The sequence below is a fragment of the Drosophila innubila genome (assembly GCF_004354385.1).
Source record: "Drosophila innubila isolate TH190305 chromosome 3L unlocalized genomic scaffold, UK_Dinn_1.0 0_D_3L, whole genome shotgun sequence".
NCBI lineage: Eukaryota > Metazoa > Arthropoda > Insecta > Diptera > Drosophilidae > Drosophila > Drosophila innubila.
In genome coordinates, this window is record NW_022995376.1 from 17,563,296 (window position 1) to 17,586,993 (window position 23,698).

At 38.4% G+C, this 23,698-nt stretch overlaps 1 protein-coding gene across 6 annotated transcripts in view; it reads left to right on the forward strand.

The window, feature by feature from the left end:
* The window catches only part of LOC117788439 (RNA-binding protein Musashi homolog Rbp6), a 184,831-nt gene that overhangs the window by 80,131 nt on the left and 81,002 nt on the right, over window positions 1–23,698 (forward strand). For 5 of the 6 annotated variants that reach the window (XM_034627212.1, XM_034627211.1, XM_034627213.1 and 2 more), the window contains one exon: window positions 1,195–1,236. In XM_034627212.1, the coding sequence (XP_034483103.1) occupies window positions 1,195–1,236 (42 nt within the window). Of the gene's footprint in view, window positions 1–1,194; window positions 1,237–20,335; window positions 21,333–23,698 lie in introns of those variants that run through there. The other variant, XM_034627216.1, reaches the window with a different exon arrangement.

Genomic DNA, 23,698 nt, shown 5'->3' on the forward strand with positions numbered 1-23,698 from the left:
CTGTCTATGTGGCTCACTCGTGCAGTGTTTCGTGTTTCCGTTTGGCTGCACAACACAGAACTGCAAAACTGAAAACGATGCGAATTCATTTCATTTCATTTCATTTCGTTACGCTTTTTCGTCCTGATGTATTTTCCGAAAAGTCGATGCGTCGACAGCGACTGCGGCAGCGACTGCGGCAGCGACGTCGGCGTTTGCCACTCAGCGCTGATTAGTTTTAATTTTAATCTAAAAATCAATTTCCCGCCAGGCGGCTGGCCCATGACGTTCGAGGTTTTCGTTGTTGTTGCTGTTGTTGTTCTTTTGTTGTTGTTGTTGCTGTTGTTTTTCGTGCTGCACACAGGAAATCAACACGGCAAACTGCCGTCCTGTCAGCATTTGCTGCTGTTTCAATCCTGTGACAATTTTTGTGCGAATTATTATCGCCAGAGGATATTGCGTTGGTTTTTCCCCAGTTGTTCCTTTCCCATTGTCCCTTTACCAACACCCGCCCGCTTTCTATGCTCTCACTAGCCGCATCTATCTTTGCCAATATCTCTTCATTTTATTTGCCATTTTATTTGCGGCATTGGCTTAAGTTACCCGCACTTGCAACTAAATGCAGCACAAAGTCACTTCAGAAAAGATTTAGCTCGGAAAACCCCAAAGCAATCGTACTGCTTTCCTTCCCCCCCATCCCCGTTTTGCCAACACTTCAATCCACTTGAGGTTTACCGTTAGCTGTCAAGACGTGCTGTCACTCGTTGTATGTGTGAAAGAGAAAGAGAGTGACAGAGAAAGAGGAAGCCAAAATGAAGCAAGCCAAGCACTTAAAATTGAATTTTTATGATTTTTAATTATTTTTAATGACGCTGCTTATTGAGCAAAGACGAGAGAGAGAGAGAGAGCGAAAAAGAGGGAGAGAGAAGGAGGCGACTCCTTCTCTGTCTGTCCGCTGGTCGAGCAATTTGTTACGCGTTAATTCGTGCGTACTCAGCTTCAAGTCGAGCACACCCTACCCCACCCTTATTCCTAGCGGTAATTCCCGCTTAATGCGCAATGCAGGCTTATGCAAGATTTATGCTGGGCTATTAATATGAAGAGTTGCTCGAAATGCTTTTTCATTTAAATGACATTAAGCATACGATTTCCTCACTACGCATACACCATCTCACTTACACTCACAACTATCTCTTTCTCTTTTCGCCGCTGCAGGTGGACCCGAAAGTAGCTTTTCCGCGACGTGCACATCCCAAGGTAAGTACCCACAAAAATATTACAAATAAAAAAAAATGAAAAATGAAAAAAAAAATGGCGAAAAACTGTAGTCGAATGGTTGAAAAATTGTTGTAGGAAAGAAGGAAGCTATATATTGGGGGTGGGGGCCAAAAGGATGTGTCATAAGTAGCAGTAAATGGCAGATGAAATTAAAAACGGAAGATGACAACAACAACAAATACAACATGAAGAGCAGCCAGAAAACATTACGAAAAAAGTGGCAGGCAGATAACTTTGTGGCTGACAGGCTGCGGCGGTTGCTTCAACTCCATCTCCCCTTCCCTATCTTTGCGTTGCCTGCAAAGTGATGATGACAACAAAATTTCGACAGAAATGAGTGTGCGTGTGTGTCTGTCTCACTGTTTATGTGTGTGCCTGGGAGTGTCTGTGCTTTTGGGCCTCTAGCTGCCACTGTCTCTCTACCTCTATCTCTATCTGTATCTGTATCTGTATCCTTATCTCCTTCCATTGCCAATGCCTACTAAATGCCACACGCACATTTCGCTGCTTGCCGCTGCGCTCGGTTAGACAGAGTTACAAATGTGCCTCTCTGTGTTCAGTTTTTTTTCATTCTACTTTTTCTTAAAACACTCTAACAACTTCATAATGAATCACTTTAGCTATGAGAATCACGATGTCAAATATAGGATGCTTAAATAATAAAATACATACAGAAAAAAAACTTGGAATTGCGGGATAAAATTATTTGTTGCGACGTTTGAAGTACGGAATTCCCGAGTTTTCTGTACTGGAAAATTTTTAGTTATATCAAATATTTAGGCTTCTTTAAATTTGTTAGTGTTGGGTCTTTACCATTTTATCCGCATTTTTTTTTCAATTTTAACAATAATATCCTGAAAACTTACCTTCTTAAAAATTAAATGCTAATATCAAGAATTTTAAACTTAATAATAAATTTATTTTTCTTTTATAAGTACGAATATTGTAACATCTACTTAACATGTACTTAAGTTTTGGCACTAGTAGGATAGTAGAAAACTCCTTTAATTCTAAGCTAATTAATAATGCTTAAATTATCACTCGTTCAAAGTTTAAATGTGCTTTTAAAGCAGCATTATACTAACAACTGTCACAAATTCAAACTGGTTTATATAACTTTATTAATAACTTAATCGAAGATTTAATATTCTTCAAATCAGTTCTAAGAGCTGTTTGTTAAATTGCTTGGAAACAAAGAAACACCTCAATTCTTTCTAGATGCCAATCTGATTAATAAATCTGCTCAAAATGTTAACTTTCAAATGTAAAGGCAATTCTTAGAATTCTGTCTAACAATCTGTCTAAGAATTTACCAAATATTGAAATCCTTTTGTAAACAGCTTATCTTTTCATGAGTCCTAGGGTATTTTTTAATGCGGCTTTATTAAACATTTGTTGCGATGCGACGACTAACCGCAAAAGCACACCATAATACGCACCCAAAACGACACACTCACATTTACACCCACGCACACACACACACACATACACATGTGTGAGTGTGAAAGCCTTGAAGAAAACAAGAGCAACCCGAAGGCAGCTCCTTCTTAGTGTCTCCTTGAAGGAGCTCTGGCTACGCTTTGCTTATCAACACGCAGCTGATTTCCGTTGCTATTCCTTAGGCGCGTGTTGCTGCCGTTTGTTAGCCCTCACCCTCTTGCCACACTCCCGGCAGGGGCAGGGGCAGCGGCAGTGGAAGCGGCAATGGCAACGACAGCACCCAACAATTATTTACGTAATGTTATTATTATAATATTTTTTTAAACGCATTCTCAGTGGATTTGCGCCACGCCACGTCACGAGCGAAGCAAGGAGAAAGTAGAAAGGACGACGGCGACTAGGACAACGAAACGATGGCTACGCGGCATTTGCGAGTAGCTTTGTGTTCTGGTCTCTGCTCCATTCTGTTCCTCTTTCCCGTTCTGTTCGGTTCTGTTCTGGGACGCGCGAAGATCCTCTCGCATATTAAAAGGCGTTTAAAAACATAAATCCAACGTCTAACGGCTGCTTATGAAAATTACGAGAAAAAAATGAGTGACGCAGCGCGTAGAAAGGGGCAAAATGGTGGAGATGCGAGGGGGGTGGCACACAACGAGGCGGAAGGCTGTAGACAAGCTTAGCTGGAGCCAAATGGTGAGACAGGCAAGGCAGGCTTCCAAGCAGCGCCTGTCGTGGAGACACCCAAAGGAGTTGCTACGCAGGACAAAAAAAAAAAAAAAATTGCAAGCGACATCAAAAGCAAAAAAAAAAGAGAAAATAAAATAAAATAAAAGAAAAATGACGAGAGGACAATTTCTCGCACCGTTTGTCGGGGCGCAGGCTCATGGAACATGGAACAGGCAGAAGGATTGCCCACAAAATGTGGCCCAAAATGCTTGCGGTTGCAGCGAAAGTTAACAGTATTTTTTTCCATTTTTTTTTTATTTTTTGTATTTTTAAAGTAGTCATAGGCAGGCAGAGGAAGTTAGGGGACTGGGACTCGAAACGGGCTATATAATGAAATGAAGCATACTAAATGAGGCTGCTAAGTTTTCACTGCTGGAATGGTGCCACACACACACACACACACGCACACTCAACCATTGAAGAACATAATAAAATGCGAAAAAATGATGATGATATTTTTGGACCATAAAATGCAGATGAGCCGACTAAGCACAAAAATAGTGTGGATCCTGCAGAAGAAGCTGGAGTGAATGGGAATAAGGCAGAAGAAGTACATGTTGAGTAGGCTGCTGTGGCAAGAGATTCCCATCCGGGTTGGTTACACATTATCCATTACCCACATTACACATACGCCGTGTGTGTCGCAACATCGACAACTCGACTCTCGCAACGTTTGTGCAAACTTTTGTGAAGTTAATTTCTTTGCTTTTAAGCTCTCAGACTATGAATATGAAATGTGTATTTGTGCAACTTGTGTTTGGTCAATGGGTGGCCCGACAATTGCAACTGCCACACAAGAGCGAGTGCAAGAGCGAGAAAGAGAAAGAGGTGAGAGATGAGATGAGAGATGTGAGTGGGGGCGACTGGCTTACATATGTCATGTTAAAAAGTTCGCTTTTAATGTGCAAAATTTTTGGTGGCCAAAGCCATAAAAGTGCATGGGATAAGTGAAATGGATTTCGCTTGGTTGTCCCACATAAGTATGCTATAAAAAACTATCACAAAAACAATAAAAAAAATAGAGCATACAAAAAGAGAGGAAAGCGTTTCTAACGGAATCTGTGGAGAGACAGCAGAGCTGTCATCTGAACTTGGCGAGCAGGATTTATGGAATATTTGTAAGCGCCATTCACACACACACACACACACACATGTACACAAGCGCACCAAGGAATCTCGAAATCAAATTTAAGCCAAAGCAACGCATGAACTTGTTAACGCTTTACATAATTCTAAAGCATTTTGAATAAGTTGAGACACATTGTGCTAAAGACATGCTTTTATTTTAATCAGTAAAATGGAAAAGTGTATAAGTATTACAGGAAAAGATACAAAATTATGCGAGGGAAAGAAATATTTATTTTATCTATTTAAAAAATTTAATATTAACTAACAGCAGTTTCGGCAGCTCATCGCTATTCTCGATTCTTAACACTTTTTCACATACTTTAAACTGTTATAGCTTTGTGAAATCTTAACCGATTTCCTTGTCATTATGTGGCCTCTAATTTCATTCTGCATCAATATTTAAAAATACCTTTTTTTCCATCATTGATCCATTTGAATGTTAATAAACTAAAAACTCTGCTGCTGTTTTATTTATGGAAACATTTGATACCATTAATTTTCATGAAGTAGAATTTCCAAAAAATGTTTCACTTTCAAATGAAAAACACGAAACTAAACTAAAACAGTCAACACTGCTCGCTTACAATATACTCTATTAAATGCACTTACAGTATTTAATTAAGAATTAATATATTTGCTAAGGAAGGAGTGTAAAAATAATAGGTTTTAATTAAAATTAGGTTAGGAATTAAATATTTAAATAACATACAGCTTTAAGGCTTCAACTGTACACATATAAAAAGGTTGACTTAAATTTAATAAACTAGAGAACTTGTTGTACATCACTTTTGATTTACATGCTTGTTATAAGACAATATTTTTGTAGGCCTTCGACAATTTATAGTCCACACAGTATGCAATTATTTAAGTGAATATTGAGTTTACATGCCTCAAATATCACATTGTAGCTACGGAATTATATTTTTTTGTCTTTTGTTCGAGCAAATCCAAAATGATACCAAAACCACAGCACGAGAGATGCTGGCTAAAATGTGTACAATTGGAGCTGTCAAATTATCGATTGTGTTAAGGAATGTGCAGAGTGGTTTTTGTCCAAGCAGAATTGGGGAAGGGGAAAATTTAAAATAGATTACAAAACAAAAGGATGAAGGATGAAACAACATAAAGTTTTGTCCACATATAGTACATAAGTATGCAACGATAAAGTATGCAATTAAGGCACAAATCCTGTTTTCAGTGTTTCAGTTGGAAACAACAATGTGGCTTCGATTGCATGACCATATCATAATGAAGCACATTTCGGGCTCTGTCCAAATTGACAGATACGAGAACGTGAGTATCAGCCATAGACAAGACAAGTGAGTGAGCTGAGTGTTTGTATTACGAGGCAAAAGCATCTTTCATTGCTGCTTCAGTCATGTTGCCATTAAATTAACACGCTCGAATATGTCTGCTATGTGTATCTGACTGAGGGAGAGAGAGAGTGTGTGTGTGTGTGTGTTTGTGCGTGTATTTTGTGTACATTGTGCAAACTTTTCTAATTTAAACCGGCAGTTTCAGTCAATTGCCACAGCTTACCGCTTTCGACATGAGTTTTACTTTTTACTACCTTCGACTGCCGCAATTCAACAGAGCAAAAAAGAATCGGAGATTTTGAGAATGGGAAAGAATAGAGCATAGATATATCGCAGATATTTCCAATACATTTAAAGTTGTGTGAATACACTTGCCAGAATCCATTACAATATACACATTAAGACAGACAGACATTGGCAAGTCAAGCCATAAATCTAATAAATACGTGTATTTCACACCCCCCACACCCTCTCTGTGCCCCTCATTTTAAGAGAGTCTCTCTGTGTGTGTGTGTGTGTGTGTGTGCAATAACTTGTAAAATATGTAATCAATCAAGATGAAACAGTCGTTGAGGCAGCCAAACTATGTCGAAAGTATGCGTCTGACTGCAGTTGCAGACTTGCCAGGCGCAAGGCTGAGGTATTCGACGAGTTTTCAGAGAGGAGGGAAGAGGAAAAAAGGGGGGGGGGGGTTGAATGGGCGATTAATTCAACTTTTGCACAGACAATGGGAGCATCCCAGGCAGTCAGGCACTCGAGAGAGCAATACAAAGCCAGAGACCCAAGCATAGGAAACGACGACTCGACTCACAACTGATTCTCGACTCACTCTGTGGAAAAAAGTCAAAAGTTGAAAGTGCAATTTTGTCGTTATTATTTTACATGTACAACAAAAGGCAGGCAGAAAATACAAAAAAAAAAAAAACAAAAAAAAGTAGAGCCAAAAATAAAAGTGAAAAGTTACTCAACTATTTCATGCAGCGAGCAAACCGCTGAGCATGTGTCTACTCCCTCTCTTTAGCTCTATCTATCTCTGTCTCTAACTATCTAGCTGTCTGTCTATATATTTGTGTGAGTGTGTGTGTGTGTGTGTGTGTGTGCGCAAGAGTGTGGTGTGTAATTGTCAGTTAGTTGGCGCTGTCAGTCCGAATGTTGAAATTAATTTATTTCAATTGAAGTTGAACTTTTGTGGCTTTATTACTTTGCAAAAGTTGTGCTGAGAGCTACGCATAATAAACGGCAGCCACCGACGTCACCATTTTGAGAGACGTTGGCAACGTTGCCAGGTGCTGCCCTTTGGCCCCCCGCTCCCCGCCACCTGCTCCCTGCATCCTGCCAACAGCACCTGACCCTAGCCACGACCAATATCTATATATATACCACATATATATATACATATTTTGCTTTGCAAAATAATCAAATTGCAAAATTGCAGCGTTTGCTTGTCGTTCCCATTCCCATTCCCATTCCCATTCCCATTCCTATTCGCAATCCCATTCTCATTCTCATCTTCGTCCTTGTCATTGTTGCCGTCAACTACCAATCTTTTCTCTCTCACTCTGCCAATATTCATTCGTCTATTTTTTTTTGATTTCATTTTTTATTTTCGTAGCAAGATAGGGGTAACTGGCGGGAGGGATTGTCTATGCAGCAGGTGCTATTGACGGTTCTGCTGATAATTTGTTGCGAGATTTTGACATTTGCGAGTGGCAGCCGTGCGGCATTGATAGTTATTTGATATGCAGATATTGACTAAAAATCATAAAAATAATATTGAAATTCTTGTAATTGAATGTAGGTAAAGAGAGGCAAGCGCAGACTACGTGATACCTTTAAATTTAAGCAAGAAAAAGGTAGTGGATTGTTATCAAATGTAGAGTTCTTAAATAGTCTTGATTTAATATGTAAAATCTTTCTTAGTAGGCAATAGTAATGTCTATAGAATGGACATCATAGTTGAATTTAGGCGAATTGAACAACAAATATCTTAAACGGTGTTCAATAATTTCTCAGAAATGCAAACGCTTTGGTTCCAATGACAATGTTGTTAAATAAAATAAATTAATATTATATAATTACAAAGTTTAAAATTAGTTGTATTACTTAAGGCCATTTAAATGAATTTAAAATTGTTCGAATTCTAAGAAATTAATTTGCAAAAGTTCTGATATCAAAGTTCGTTCACCAACTAAAGGCAAATAGAAAATATATAATCAAATAATTTGAAATTCTACTTTTCCAGTTCCTAGAAATTGGTTTAGCTTGATTAAGGCACTATAAATTTAAATAGCATATTTAAAACGTTTAATTTAAAATTAGATGTATAAATTGAGGCGATTAGGCATGCCTTTAAAACATTTTCAAAATGCAGAAAACAAAATTAATTTAATTGATATTTTATGTTTCAATGCTATTGAATTTATCTATTGCATTTGAAAGGGTTTCCATTTCCGAGAAGGCACATTATTCTGTTGATGTGCTCATTGATTTTTTCTAAATAAATAATCTTGCTAATTGAACTGACATTTGAATAGTGTCGAAATATTAGCTTTTGCTGTTAATCAGAATAAAGTTGGGCTTTAAATGTAGCAGGTTTTTAATGCTTTGTTGCACTAAGACAATTTGAACTTTTGGGTTATCCTCTTTTCATTAGAAACTATAGTATGCTGTTAAGCTGTTGTGTTTAAGTTGTTGAAATTCCTTTTACAATTTTGCTTGTCTCATAAAATGAAATTCTAATGATTGTGGCATGAAAATTGTTGTTGTTGGCGTTGCCTTTTTAAACTCAAATCAAAAATCAAAATCCGCACAAGCTACAAATGTTAAATCCGCAAATAATTGACAAAGTTTAGGCATAAACGTGGCTCTGTCTCTACGATGTTGGTTCAATTGTGGCGTGAGCTCTTTGGGTGGGATGACAAAAATGCTGGCACTTCTATTGTTGTTGTTGTTGTTGTTGTTGTTGTTGTTGTTGTTGGTGGTGGTGGTGGTGTGTGGCACGCTGGGGCTAACTTCAAAATATGTTGGCCACAAATGGCAAAAGTTTGACAGGTAAACGGAATTTGGTAGAATGTGTGCCTGGTTCCAGGGATATGGGTATGGTTATGGCCATAAGCTGTGAGTTGTTGCCCGTGGGTGGCTTAGAGTATTGCATATGGTAAATGCTTGTTTCCAATCTCAATTCATTTTGTTGTTGTTCTCGTTGTTGTGGTTGCTGTTGCTGTTGCGTGGTTCATAGTTGGGACTTTAATTTGTAGCCCCAACTCAAAGTCGAGTATCTATTATCCAGCTCTAGCTGAGTGTTGCGCGTTCCGCTTGCCGCTTGGCCATTTATGTTTAATGAGATACTTTTTAACAGCCTCATAAATGGCTATGATAACCACTTAATGTCGAGCTATAGCAACAACAACAGCAACAGCAACAACAGCAACAGCAAAACCAGCAACAAAAACAATTTACATATTAAACTTGCGCCTCCGTCTCTGCATCCTCACATTCTCATTCCACATAATGGATCCTGAATCCTGGATCCTGGCGGTGCATGACGGCGCTCCTCTTTCTCGCCGGCGCGTGCGAAATATGTTCGCCTGCGGCGCATTCACTTTAATTTGATTAAATTTTGAACATTTTCACGTAAAAGTTGCTCCTTTGCTGCCACGGCTCTTAGCTCTCAGCTCTCTGGCTCTGACTCTGACTCTGGCTTCGACTCTGGCTGTTGGCTGTTGCAGATGGAGATGGATATGGATGGGCTGGTGGTGTGGAATCGTTTGGGTTGAAGCCATTCCCCATCTGGATTCCAGCTGCTCAAAGGATTGCCGCAGAGCCGCCACCAATGCCGCCTTCGCGTTCAGCTGTTGTCTGTTTGCATTTCTCTGTCTACGTGTGTATGTGTGTGTGTTAAATATATTTTTTATTCTTTTTTTTTTATCATCTCTTTTTTCATTTTATTTTTTTTGTTTTTTTGCTTACCACTTTTTGTTGTATTTTATAATAAATAGTTGTTTAAACTTTTGCCCATTGCCCCAACAACAGCCGTTTGCCACCAATGTGGTTGCCCCTGCCACTTCAGCTGCTTCTCTGCTGCTGCTTCAACTATTTTTTGTACAATCTGCTCTCAGCACGGGCCTCCTCTCTGAGTTTGGTTGTTGCATTGTTGGCCGTTTCCTTTTGCTAGCCGCACATAGTTATGGCCACGGTTTTCGGCTTTTTCGGTTATGTGCACTGATTTTTCTTGCCTATCCTCTTTCTCTCTGTATTTCTCTTTTTAATTTTACCATTTACTATTTACTATTGTGTAGCTTTCAACTGAGCAAAGCTGACAATTGTTTTGGCCCAGTTGCCAGGTTGCAATACATTGAAAATTTTCAAATTAATTCGCATCATTTAAATCACAGACAGCTCAGCAAAGCAAAGCAGCACAACATCTTTCCCTTTTTTAGACTCTCCTTCCATTTAATCGAAGCGAGTCCTTTACAAATACAGCGAATTTGGTGGCGTCGAGTCGAGTATCCTTGTTAGGCTAGAGATGGACACGTGTCCGCGATTGTGAGTATGGGAGCAAAGTTAATAAGAAATTCTAAGTTGAAAAGCCCCCTAGACTTTCAATAATGGTCTAGCATTTCAGAAAGAATGTCATGTATTTAATATGTTCCCTTTCTATAAAAATAATTTTTATAAATCATAAAGACCAACAACATTAAAATTTAAAGTAAAACAATAAAAAAAAAAGAGTCTGACTTGAATCAAATTTTAAAGCAAACTAACTTAATGCTTCTGCTAACAATAAAAATATATAAAATAAAAAAAATCGTCAGAAAATTATTGAATTAATTTTGCCAATATAATTACTTGAATAACTGAATTTGCGATAAGCTTCAACACGTTGCTCTTTGAGCTTAGTTTTTCTAAGACACCTTGCAACAACTAATTTGATTGTTATAGCTCTTAGAATTGGGATTATTGCATTCTCGTGTTACGTGATACGTGATTTGGGTTGCTATTGTTTTCGGGTTTGCTGGTGGAATTGCTCCCATCTCTAGTTGTTGCTGCTGTTGCGACCATTTAAGTTATGGAGCACATCGAGCTGAGCAAACGAACAGATAAACAATAAGTAACTGTGAATTATAGCGGCCATTACTTTTGTCTTGCTTGTGAGGGTGAATCTTCAATGCCAGTTCTTGTTGTTGTTGTTGTTGTTGCTGTTGTTTCTGTTATAGTTGTTGTTGATGTTGATGTTGCTGCTGCTTCTGTTAGTTGTTTATGGCAGGACAATAATTAGGACAATGGCGCAACGCATCAGTTTTGGACATCAACGACACGATGAAGTTGAACCTCAACCTCAATCTCAACCTCGCAACCCGGCCCAGTTTCTCCCTCATCTTTCCAACATTGAAAATGATATTTTGAATGGTCGGCCACTGTGTGAGAGCCAAAATTAGTTAATTAGACGGCGTCGATGCTGGGGTAAACATTCAAATGTTCAAATGCTATTTCGTAGGAATCTTCACAGTTCAATTTCCCAACCCAATCCCAAAATTCCGGCCACTTCAGCCACTTGACGCGACGGCGGCATCAACAGTTGGCAAATCGAACTCTGTCGCTGCGTAAATTGCTTATGAAATTGACATCCAATGGCGACGACTCCCTGACAGTCTCTTCCATCTTCCATCTTCCATCTTCCATCTGCTCCCAATGCTGCTGCTCTTGCTGCTGTCTGCCGGAAATGGAAACAGCGCTAATGACGAGCCAAACGCAGTCGCACAGATACATAGACACTCACACACACACGCACACGCACACACGCACACACAGATACACATGCTGTCGTACATGTATAACCCACATAATTGGCAAATCACACACATTGATTTCAACGTGTGTTGTCGTTGCCATTGCGGGTTCAATCGTTCATTTCGCACTGGCAACGTAACCGCAACGCCTCTGTATCTGCCCCTTCCTCCTCCTCTTGCTCCGTCTCCACCACTCACTCTGCAGCTCAGCTGGAGGCCACCACATCCGACATCCGCCTAAGCGACGAGCCAAAATGCTGACAGAAAATATGGCGCATAATTTTAAGGCAATGGATACTCTCAAACCACACATAACCTCAACCTCAATTTGGCCCAAGCTTTTAGGTGTATTTCTCTCTCAGCCTGTGTGCGAGTGTGCGTGTTTCTATCGCTGTATGTGTGTGTGTGCGTGTTTGTCTGCCTCATATAGGACATCATTAATAACAGTGAAACATAGCGGAGAGACGCTGCAGAGACAACATCATTATCAAAACCCGAGACGAGTTCAATTTTCATTGTTTGGTTTTTCATCTTTTCTCATTTTGTTGACTTGAAATGGCAGCAACAGCATCTCAGCCGCCTCAGCGTTGATCTTGAATAATTAGGCAAACTTTGTGTCTGCTACAGGCAGTCAAAGCACACACACACACACACACACCAACACACACACACACAGACAGTCATCAACTTTAGCCCTGTGCGATGTCAGGCAGACAGCAAAAAATTGCTTCATTGCTGTAATTTATAACATTCGCTTGTCATTAACAGCAATTTTAATCGCTGCCAACTCACACATAGATATATATCTATATAACCATGTGTGTGTGTGTGTCCCTGAGTATTTAAGGGTGTGTTTGTGAACGGCATTTAAAGCGTGAAAATATTAATTTATGGGCTTTTAAAATGAGCTGGCAAATGCTTTGCTTCTTCTCCTTGTCATTGTTGTTGTTGCTGATGTTGTGCATGAAAATCGCAATAAATGTGAAATGTGAAAATGAATAGCAAAATTCGAATTAAATACCAAAATATGTAATAAATACTCAATCAAGTACAACATAAATTCCAAATAAATACCCACATTAATGCCAAAATATAAATACCAGTTTATATTATGATCAGCTTAAGTGAATACTGAACTAATGATTTATATTCATTCATATATAACTTTTTTTTATTAATTAGTTTGGTTTCACATCTTGTAGATATTAACTTACAAATTGCTCAGCTATTTGGTCAACATCTGCTAATGTTTAAAATTGAAAAGTTCTATCGAATTGCAATCTAATTTTCGTTTATTGACTATTAATTTAAGTACAATACAGAATTTCTGGCTTTTTCACTTGAACACTTTTTCATTTTCTGTTTTTCCTCTTGTTTCTCTATTTAATATCACACTGTAGTACTTGAATTTTCTACCACTTGCTACTGTTTCGCTTAATTTATATTCATAAAGTAAAAACTTATTATAATTGTTTTGAGTATGAGTTAAAAAACAGAAAATAAATTTCTCTCTGAGGGCTTTAAATGTATGTACTACAATAATACCAAATCATTTAAACAATTAAAGTATTCAAGCCAAAACCTAATTGCTAACAATTAAATGAGAGCAGCAAAAGAAAAAGAAAATTCATGTATTGCTGACTAAGATTACAAATAATTTATGATGCAAGAAAATGCTTTAATATGGTCATATATATACCATTTTATATGCCGGGATTCTAATTATTGTTTTGTTAAATTTATAATTCAATGTTTTGCTCTGCCAGCTGAGTTTGTTATTATTATTATTATTTTTATCTTACGCCGACGCTTATCAGTCGCAATTTCTGCTTTCCATGCCATTTTCATGGCAATTCCATTTGAAATGCAGCAATGCCAGCCACATAACAAGACCAACAACAACAACATGGCTAAATCTATTTATGCCTTGCTGCTGCAAAGCCCATAAACCACAGCCAAAATCCAGTGGTCGTCGCATTTAAGTGCGCCAACAACCACCGTTGAGGCAAATCCGCTCGCCTTAATCTTCACTTGCTGCGCGTATCTTAATAAACTATTAAATCAAACTCAAGCTCCACTGCACGCAAACTCTCACACACACACACACACACACACGCGCGCACGCAGATACAAGCATGGCGATATGGATACGCACACAATCACACCACACACACACACACACCACACACACATATATGGTAGGTAGTCATGTGTGTATAGTAAATAAATAAATGAGTTATATGCGCGCGTTGTTCGCATTCGCATTATTCTCCATGGCATTGGCGCTTTCCTGTACGTTACTGAGCTTCCCAGTTTTTGGCATTGCCCGGCATCACAATCCCAATCCCAATCCCAATCCGAATCAGATTCAGAATCCGAATCAGAGTCAACAACGGCAACGGCAGCGGTAACGGTAACGGGAATTCAGCACCGGGGCGCGTGTCCTGTTTTATTTTATTTTATTTTATTTTGTTGTTGTATTTGCGTTATTTTTTTTTTTTTTTCATCTTTCAGGAAACCGATACGACGTGGCCATTATGGCTGCGTTGGCCCTGTTAGTAAGTAAGTCACCCAGCAGGATCCAGGAAGTGAGTTAAGGCTCAGCAAACAGAAATAAATTGAACTGAAATTGGCCCACTATGTATTATAAATGTCCAAGGAGAAATTTGTTATCCGGCCCCGATGGCGGTGGCATTTTCTTTTGATTTTCCATAAACGTTTTCAAGAAATTGCAATAATTCAATGTTGTCGTCATGATCAAGCATAAATAATTATTTTTGAGATTAAAAAGATAATAAAAGAATTTAATTGATAGATTTTGAATAAATATTAGTATTTTATAGATTATTCTCATAGGAATTAACTTAAATTATTTAATTGTTTAATTATGTATGTATGTGTATTAATTTGTTAATTTAAAAGTAAATTTTTGAAATAAATAATAAGAATTGATAATAAGAAAGATAATAGGAATATTGTGAGTTTACGAATGCTTCTTGATATTTGTATGAGGATTAAATTTGAAAATGATTTTTAAACTGGTGGCATGATTGTATTGAAAAATACTCTTCCACCCCAGTTTTTTTTATTATATTTTTTTTAAGTTGAGATAAGAACGTTAGGTAAAAATTATTAAAATAAAATAATGCATTTATTTCTTTCGCAAATGAATTTAAAATTTTGGTACTTACTTAATAAAAACTCTTGACAAACAGATTTTTTAGATTTTATCCCTTCAATTGACTTCGACTTTTAAATCATTTTTTCCTGTGATTTCCCTAAAACTTTTTGCATTTGTTACTCCAGCTTACACTTGTTGCGTAATTCGAGTTGCTTTATGCTGCATATTTCTATAGCTAAAGTTATCAGTATGCTGATTGTTTATGGTTTATTGTTTATTGTCATTGATAGTTTGTTTTGTGTTGTCTAAGTGATTGGACTGATCTTATTTTATTTTTCATAGAGCTGTAGCCTGCTTTTGGCCATGGCCAATGGCTGTGTTACAAATATCTGGCTGCTATTGTTGTTGCATGCCCCATGACTGCTGCTCCCAGTAGCCTTGGTTGGCTTTACCTCTGTCTCCCCTTCCCTCATGCTCTCCACCTCCTGCTGTTACAGCTACACTGTCGTTATTATTTATGTTTTGTTATCCGTTGACCAGAGCGTTGGCGCTTGTTTTTTACACACACGCTAACACACACACACACACACACACTGGCACACACATACATAAATGCTGCTCACCTATTTTACGATAGAATGAATATCTTGTACTGCTGTGTATGTGTTTGTGTGTACTTTCTGCCACAGTATTTTTCTATAAGCTCGCAGTTTTCCCAGCTCAGTTCTATTCTCTTGTTTTTTTGTGTTTTCGGCTGCTGCTGCTGCTTCTTCTTCTATGTACTTCCGTTTTGTAGTGAAAAGAGCTTTGCGTGTTGTGGCATGCGTGTGTGTGTCTGCGAGTGTGTGTGTGTGTGTGTGTGTGAGACTCGCCTGTTTGTTTGTTGCTTAGAGAATTGATGGCAAAAGGATGTGTGTGATTTCGCATATGTGTGAGTGTGAGTGTGTGTGTGTGTGTGTGTGTGTGTGCGTGTGTGTGGCGCTATGTTTTTGCCACTGCCACTGCCAGTGTTGCCTCTGCTGCTGTTTGCCGCAAATATCTGCTGAATGAAGTGGCATTTGTTAGTGTGGTTTAAAGTAAAGTGCGCGGCGTAAGCTTTTAACAAGCGAAATTGCTTAAATGTTGCTGGACAGCAGGCAAAAAGAGAGAGAGACAGAGAGAGAGAGAGAGGGAGAGAGAGATAGAGAGTGAGTTACTTGGCTGACTGGCTGGCTTAAAGGGTGTTGCCAGTTGAGACAGAGAGGGGACAGAGGCAGACAGACATTCTCTGCACAAGTGTATGAGAATGTTAAGTAGTCATGTAGAGATGTCTAGAGAAGTCTGTGGAATGACTAAATAAGTTATTCATATCAAGTTTTGTTTTGTGGCTTAACGCAACTTAAGTGCTTTTAGATATTCACACTGCAAAAATAACAACAATTGCTTTGTTAGTTAAAGTTGCAGAAATTATTATATTTATCTAAATGATATGCACAGACAATGCTGCATAACAAAAGGAATAACTCAATTTTCATAATCGAAAGATTTCATTTGTTATGCTAAAATTAAGACAATCTGTTACCAAAACAAATCTATAAACTTTAGTACGGTAAGCTGAAGAAAAAATTTCCTTTTAACGATTTAATTTCAATATCGTAATTTGAATTAAATTAATTTAATTTTTTACCTCTGCTTGTTGAAAGTTGTTAAAGTTTTTCAAGTTTTTGCTATATTTAAAACTTGCTTGACTTTTCTTTGAAGACTTTTTCGCTTTTTAGTTTAAACATTGAACATTAATGTTATTAGCTAAGGAATTTTCAATGGAAAAATTATATAAAAAGTAAGCAGTAACTTTAATTTAAAAAAAAAAGATTTTTTCAACTTTTAATAATCTTTAAGTTTATGAACAAGTTCTTGTTTTATTTAGTGCTTGAGTGAGTTTTCATTTTACGACCTCTAAAAGCTGCAATTAATTTAAGTAGAACTCGAGCTTTTAAGCAAAAAAAAAAATGGCAGTGAAAATTCTAAAGAAGTAGTGGAAATTCCTCGAGAGGGGATTGTGGCTGCAACGTTTTGTTGTGTCGGACGATTTACCTAAGTTGCAAGTAGTTATCGTTTGGTACATTCTTTGAATATTGTTGAAAGTATTTTGGAAAGTTTTCCGGGAACACGCACATTCTATTTCTATGCAACACTCGCATACAAATCGTTTTTCTAAGTGAATTTAGTTGCTGTTACCCCTGCTTCTCTGCCGTGCGTAGCTTTTCTTTATCAACAACACACGCTCACACACCCACACTCACACACACACACATGCATAAATATAATCTTTTTATGTGGCTGTTTTGAGCTGCTCGATAGCGCAATTTGGAAAGCTGGAAGATGTTTGGGAGCGTGAGACAGGAGGCAGCTACTGAAGGCATCTCTAGCGTCCATTGTTTGATCTAGCTAGCTGACTGACTGACTGACTGTCAGTCAGTCAGTCGGGCAGTCAAAGCGTCCCCATGGAGTCGTCAATAAATGCGATAAAACCAAACATGTTTCATTTGCAATGGGGCTGAGGCTTCGACTTGCTCACCAGCTTGCTCTTCATTTCAGCTTCCTTTGGCTGCACATCTCTCATCTTACAATGGCCAGGAACTCATAAAATTGTGCGAGCGACGGCGTCAAGTGTTTGCCCAACTCCTGTGTGGATTTTGACCCATAATTGACTTGTACACATGCCAACTCCCAAGTCGAGTTTCTGCTGCTGCTTCTGCTGCTGCTTTTGATTCTGATGCGTGTCTAGGTGGCGTTTCATATACATATAGATTTATATTTATTTATATACTTGTATATTTGCTAATCCTAAGCCCACTAGCGGAAGTACACTCCCCTTCCCCTCATGCCATAGAGTGTGTAGTGTGCAGAACTGTCAGCTTTGACATTTTTAATGCCCCCATAGCTATCATTAGATGGGCGAACAAAGCGCAGTCGACGAACAAAGGCAATCGAAATAATCAATACAAATTTTATAACCTCACTCCCACATACACACACACACACACATTAATACATAGCCAGAGTCAGTCGCACAACAATGAAATACATTACAAATCAATTGCAATCGCTCGAAAATCGGCGTACGAATTTCCATAGACGATGTCTGGCTTTGTGGGTTCCTGGTTGCAGGCTGCCTGCTGCCTGCCTGTATTCCTGGCAATGGCAAAAGGCGAAAAGGGGCAACATTATTATCATCATCAAGCGTACAAAGTTAGTGCCGCCGGCTGCAGAGTTCGGTCAGCGAAAGGGGGGCGGAGAGGCAAGAGACGAGGCAGCTTCAAATCGGCAAATGAAACAAACCAGGATTTACATGTACACAGTTATTGCTCGACTCACATATGTGTGTGTGTGTGAGTGTATGTGTGTTTGTCTGTGTGTGTGTGTGCGTGTGCAGCATTTCCTTTGGGTTATTTTCCGGGAACAACATTTCATGGCACTGATAAAGCTGCCATGGCAGCGGCTCTGCGGCAGCATCAGACGCCGCCGTTGACGTCGCAGTTGCCGCTGGCAGCGCAACTGGGGAAAATCTTGTATTAATGCGTCGGCGCGTCAGGAGAGCGCCGCACTGAGAGCGAGAGAGTGAGAGACTGATTTCATTTGAAGAGGGAAATTTTGCTCAGACAAGTGTCGCTGCGAGCGATTTGTGGCAACAAAAACTGCCCCCGGGCGGTAGGCAACAAAATATTTGACGCAAGTTGCGCGGCTTGCCGTCTGTATGAGTGTGTGTGTGTGTGTGTGTGTGTGTGTGTATGTGGGTGTATGTGTGAGAGGTGCCGCGTGCACTCCAGGCAATGTCAAGTTGACACTTTCACCAACACACGCACACACACACAGAGACACACACACACTCAGCAGCAATGCGAACTAAGGCAATTATCAAGCATATAATGAGAATGTTAATTATGACTAAGATGATGAGCGTTAACTTAATAATGAGCTTCCTTAGAAATGATTTACTTTGTTGTAGAACGAGTTGAATGCTGTAGGCTTTTGCACCTGCCACAAGTCGCATTCAACAACATCATCATCATCATTATCATCATCATCGTACAACATCAGTGGCAGCAGCTGGCACAGCGAACACCCTCTATAGAGGTTACATTTGCTATTGTTGTTTGTTTGCGCCATTTGCTCAACATATCGTCCTCTCTCTTTTGCACTTGTGGCGGCCACCCACGAAAACAAACATAAAGGTGCAACAATGACGCGCGTAGATTTTTCCAACTCTCCAACTGGCGCTTGCCCGCTTCCTCTTTCTCTCTCTCTCTCACGCACACACACACACACACTCTCTCTCGGCTCTCTGACTCTCCTGTTGCAATTAGCGCTCTCTTTTTCTCCCTCTCTCTCTCTCTCTATTTCGTTTTCCCTCTGTTAAGTCATTTTCGGTTTGTGAAAGTGAATTTTTAGCGACTGTTTTGTGTGTGATTGCAACATTGTGTGTCTGCCACGTTGAGGGGCAAGCAAAGTATTTCAGTGGCAGCAACTGTAGGCAGGCAGTAAGCCAACTCAAAATATGCAGCTAACAGTAACTCATACGCCACGTTAACAGCATCGATCGATGCGGACACATTTTTATTTCTTTTTTTCAGAGATCGCAATAAAATAAGTCTAAAATAAATAAAAAACTGTATTAAAATTAAAGTCTTAATGAATGGGGAAAACTCAGCTTTATTATTAATGGACTGGTTTTTCTGGAAACATTTATAATTTCAAACTAATAAAGTAAATTATAAAATAATTATTTAAGTTCATAATAAAATTTTTACTTTATAACTTTTTAATATAATAATAATGTATAACTTAAATTGCATAAAACATTATTTTTTAAATTGTATAAAAAGATTAAAACTGAAACATAAAAGCACCACAAATAATCAAAAATTCCCTAGTGTTTCAAATTAAATTACTTCACAATTTTCATAGTATGTGTATTGTATAATTATTTGCAATTCTCATTATATTTATGAAAAAAAAGTATTGTTATGCTTATTAAATAAAAGTAAAGTTTAAGCAGTGATAATTTAATAATTTTTGATTTAATACAATATATTTAAAAAATTTAATCGATGCTGCCTTTTTTGGAGAAACATAAAAAACGTATATGAACATTTTAAATTATATATTGAATTATGCATTTATTTGTTTAACTATAAGACAGATCAACTTTGAGTGTTAAATATTGTGAAGAATGACAACCCTGGCAACAGGCCCGCATCAAGTGCAAAAGTTAACAGAATTCGTGTGGGGGTGTACATGAGGATACGCTCTCTCTGGCGCTGCTACTGTCTCTCTCGTCCTTTTTCACTCCCCATCTCTCTCTCTTTCGCTCGCTGGTTCGCACTCTCTCTCTCTGTCTCTGTCAGTGTTTCGCTCTCTTTCTGTCCGAGTGTGTGTCGCTGTTAGTTGCTTCCGTTGTTGTAATGCTTCTGCGCTGCCGCTGCTAGAAGTGAAACGCTGTCGCTGTCGCTGCCTCTGCCGCTGTCGCCGTTGACGTCGCTGCCGACGTTGAGGATTGCCTGGCGTGCCGTTTTGCTTTTGCTAAAAATCCTACGCAATTCGCGAGAGTCCTTCAGTCGTTATCAGACAAGCGAGTCCAGCAGTCGTTGCGCTCTGTTCCTTAGCCGTGCAAAAGTAGCCTAGTGAAAACACAGCCAACAACCAACAAACAACATAAAGTAAAAGCAAAAGCAAATGAAATAAGGAAATCAATTCTCGAATTCTCAGCACTCGGCTAAATGCAAATACAACAACAACAACAAGCACAACTGAGTTCAATTTAATTGTCAATAGCGGCGAATTTTTCGGTAGACGACGCGTTTTTTGCTTAAAAGTAGCGACATTTTTTCACGTGATTCGCAACGCGTTCAAGTGCAATCAACAACAACACTAAACAGCATAGAAATTAAAACAGTTTTGCAGGACATTTTCAACGCGCTGTCTAACGTTTGAGCTTTAGTAGTGTAAAAATAATAACAAAAAAAAAAACATAAACATAAACATAAAAAGAAATGCAATAAAATATAAACAAATGCAATTTAGGTAAACGGCAATTCAAGAGCTTCTCAATTAGTTGTGAAAAAAGAAAAAAATAGCGATAAAAAATAACAACGAATCATACAGCAAACAATAAACACGAGAGCAAGAGAAATAAATAACTGCAACAACAACAGCAGAAGCAACAGCAATAACAATAACAATAACAACAAGTTAAACTCTAGAGACGCGCTCTTTTTGACCACTGAATTTATTTGGCCGACGGGTTGCTATCGGCAACTTTAGAGCCCACTCATTTTTCCTGTCGAAAGTGTTGCAATAAATTCAATCAAAATTTCACACTTTGGAGTAAATCTGTTTTACGTGAAGCAGCCAGCGGAGTTATTTCAGCAGCCGCCGCCGCTTCCGCCGTTGCCAACGCTGCCAGCGCCGGCGACAATTAAAGCGATTAGTCCACCAGTGACAGCAGCAGCGCCGCCTTTGACGCCGACGCCGCTGTCAGCGACAACCGCCACAATTCCAACAAAGAAGCTCGTTGTAAGTAGTGACTTTCCCCTTCCCCTTTCTCTACCACTTTTCAGACTTTTCAAGACATTTTCCTCTAATTATTAATGTGAATGAAAGTTTTTGGTCAGTGGCCCAAAAAAAAAAAAATATATAATAAAAAAAAATAAAAACAAAAGTATGCAATGAATTATTTTTATGCTATTATTTTTACATATTTCGCTTCGCACGCAATAAATTAATTTATGTCCAACGTCAGGCACGTTTCGCACCCAGCTCCAAAATAAAAATAAAGGAAAATAAAATAAATGTCCACCCACACTTTACTTGCCACTTGTACCTCCTACACTCTCCGCTCTCACTTTCTCTCTCTCTCTCTGTCGTACGCTTGGGGCGCACGCTTCTCACCTGTTCGCCATAGCATTAAAACGTGTCGTTTATAAGATTTTGCGAGTAAATCGTTTCAAGTGTAGAATGCCTCAAGCAACAAACAAAGAAATTAAAATTCTAGATAGAGTCCTGGCAGCACAGGACTTACTGGTACTTGTGTCTTTACTGTGCTCTGCGCTTGTTTATAATATCGTTGCTTATAATTTGCTTTTAATTTGTTTGGCAAACGCCAACACTTCAACACGGACGACCGACTGGACAAAAGGACAAAGGACCCACACACACACACACACAATCACAAAAAAAAAATGTCATAAAAATAATTACGCAGCGTTGTATAAACGTGACGCGTTGGCAATTCGCGTGTCTCAACGCGACTTCTCTACTTCCCGATTCTTTACTTCCTGTTCCCTATTCCCTATTCCCCTTTACTTTTCCTTTCCCTTACCCTACTCTTCCTCATTGCTGGTGCTCATAAATTTTATAGCACAGCTGTAAACGCGACTAAAGGCTCATCGAAAAGTGGCCATAAATAAGTTGAAATATATATACTAGGTATATACTACATATATATTTATAGTGCGGTTTTTTGGGCTCAACTCGGCTTGAAAACACAGCCTACAGCTGTTGTTATTGTTGTTGTTGTTCTTGTTGTCTTGATAAATGTTTTTTGGTCTATGACTCTATTTAACCCATAAACTTGACGGAAGTTGCCAACAAGAAATAGCAGCTCAAATGTTGGCCATAAACAAAGCTTGTGGCCAGCAAATGAAGGCAGCACAACAGATAAGACACTTGAGGTTGAGCTTGAGCAATTTGAACAGCAGGTCAACATTTTCAAATTAAACGAAACTTTACGTTATGGGTGCGGAAATGTCGTTAAAAGTCCATCAAATAATTGAAACTTTTAGTTGGAAAAAGTCATCAATTTCGAGAAAAGTTGCGGAAATCATAAGACTATAGTTATTAATTACCATTTTATATTCAAATTAAAGTCTTACAAAGTAAAATTATGCTGCATAATCCTCATGGGTATCTACAATAAAAATGAAATAAATAATAAAACCATAATAATTTACCTTACAGTTATGATGATGAATTACGATTAATTATGATTTAAAAAAATATAATATATTTTTAATATTTTTTTTATATTTTACTACGCATAAATACAAAATAATAATTATCTGTTTAAAAATAATAAGAACATAATAGATTAAATAAATAAATAAAAATAAATTGAGCAATTTTCTCAGAGCTTTAAACACTGTAGAAAGAGTCAAAAAACCAGGCGTCAATTTGAAATATTAATTGAATTTGGTTAAGCTCTTACTTATCATTTGATTTGTTATCATCTCGAGCTTAACCACAAGCATTGCTTAAGGCTGTCAGTTAAACTTGAAGTGGCAAGAATCTTCATCAAATATTCGAAGAACATTGCTGCAAGCTTGTCCCATAAATTTCCAGCTGGCTTTTATCGTTGAGTAACTCGCTCAGTTGCCAAGTAGAAGTTGTTAGTTTACTCCTCTCGAGTGCAATGTGCAATGTCAGCTACACCTATTGATGCCTCTGGCTAAGTACAGATCCCGCTTGGGCACAACGACATCAACATCAACATCCTCGTCCTCATCCTTATCCTTATCCATATCCACATGCTCAGCTTTGAGTGCCTGCTGGTGGTGCTCTGTCTAACTGCCAGTTTAGATTTGTGTCTAGTGACTTTGGCTTGTGGTAAACACTTGAGTTTAATGGTTTGTTGACTGCCATCCCAATGACTGAGCCTCAGCCGATGCCTTAGACTGAGTCTTTAGCCTTAGTCAGAGCCTGAACCTGAAAACGTTTGTATAATAAAATTCTCGTCTATTGCCGTGGCTATAAAAGCTGGCAACGTAAACGAGCATTAAACTGCCATCCACTTGAGCTCTCTCTCTTTCGCTCGCTCTCTGTCTCACTCGACTCTCGACTGTTTTATTATTTACTAACTATTTTATTTGATTTGATTTAATTTT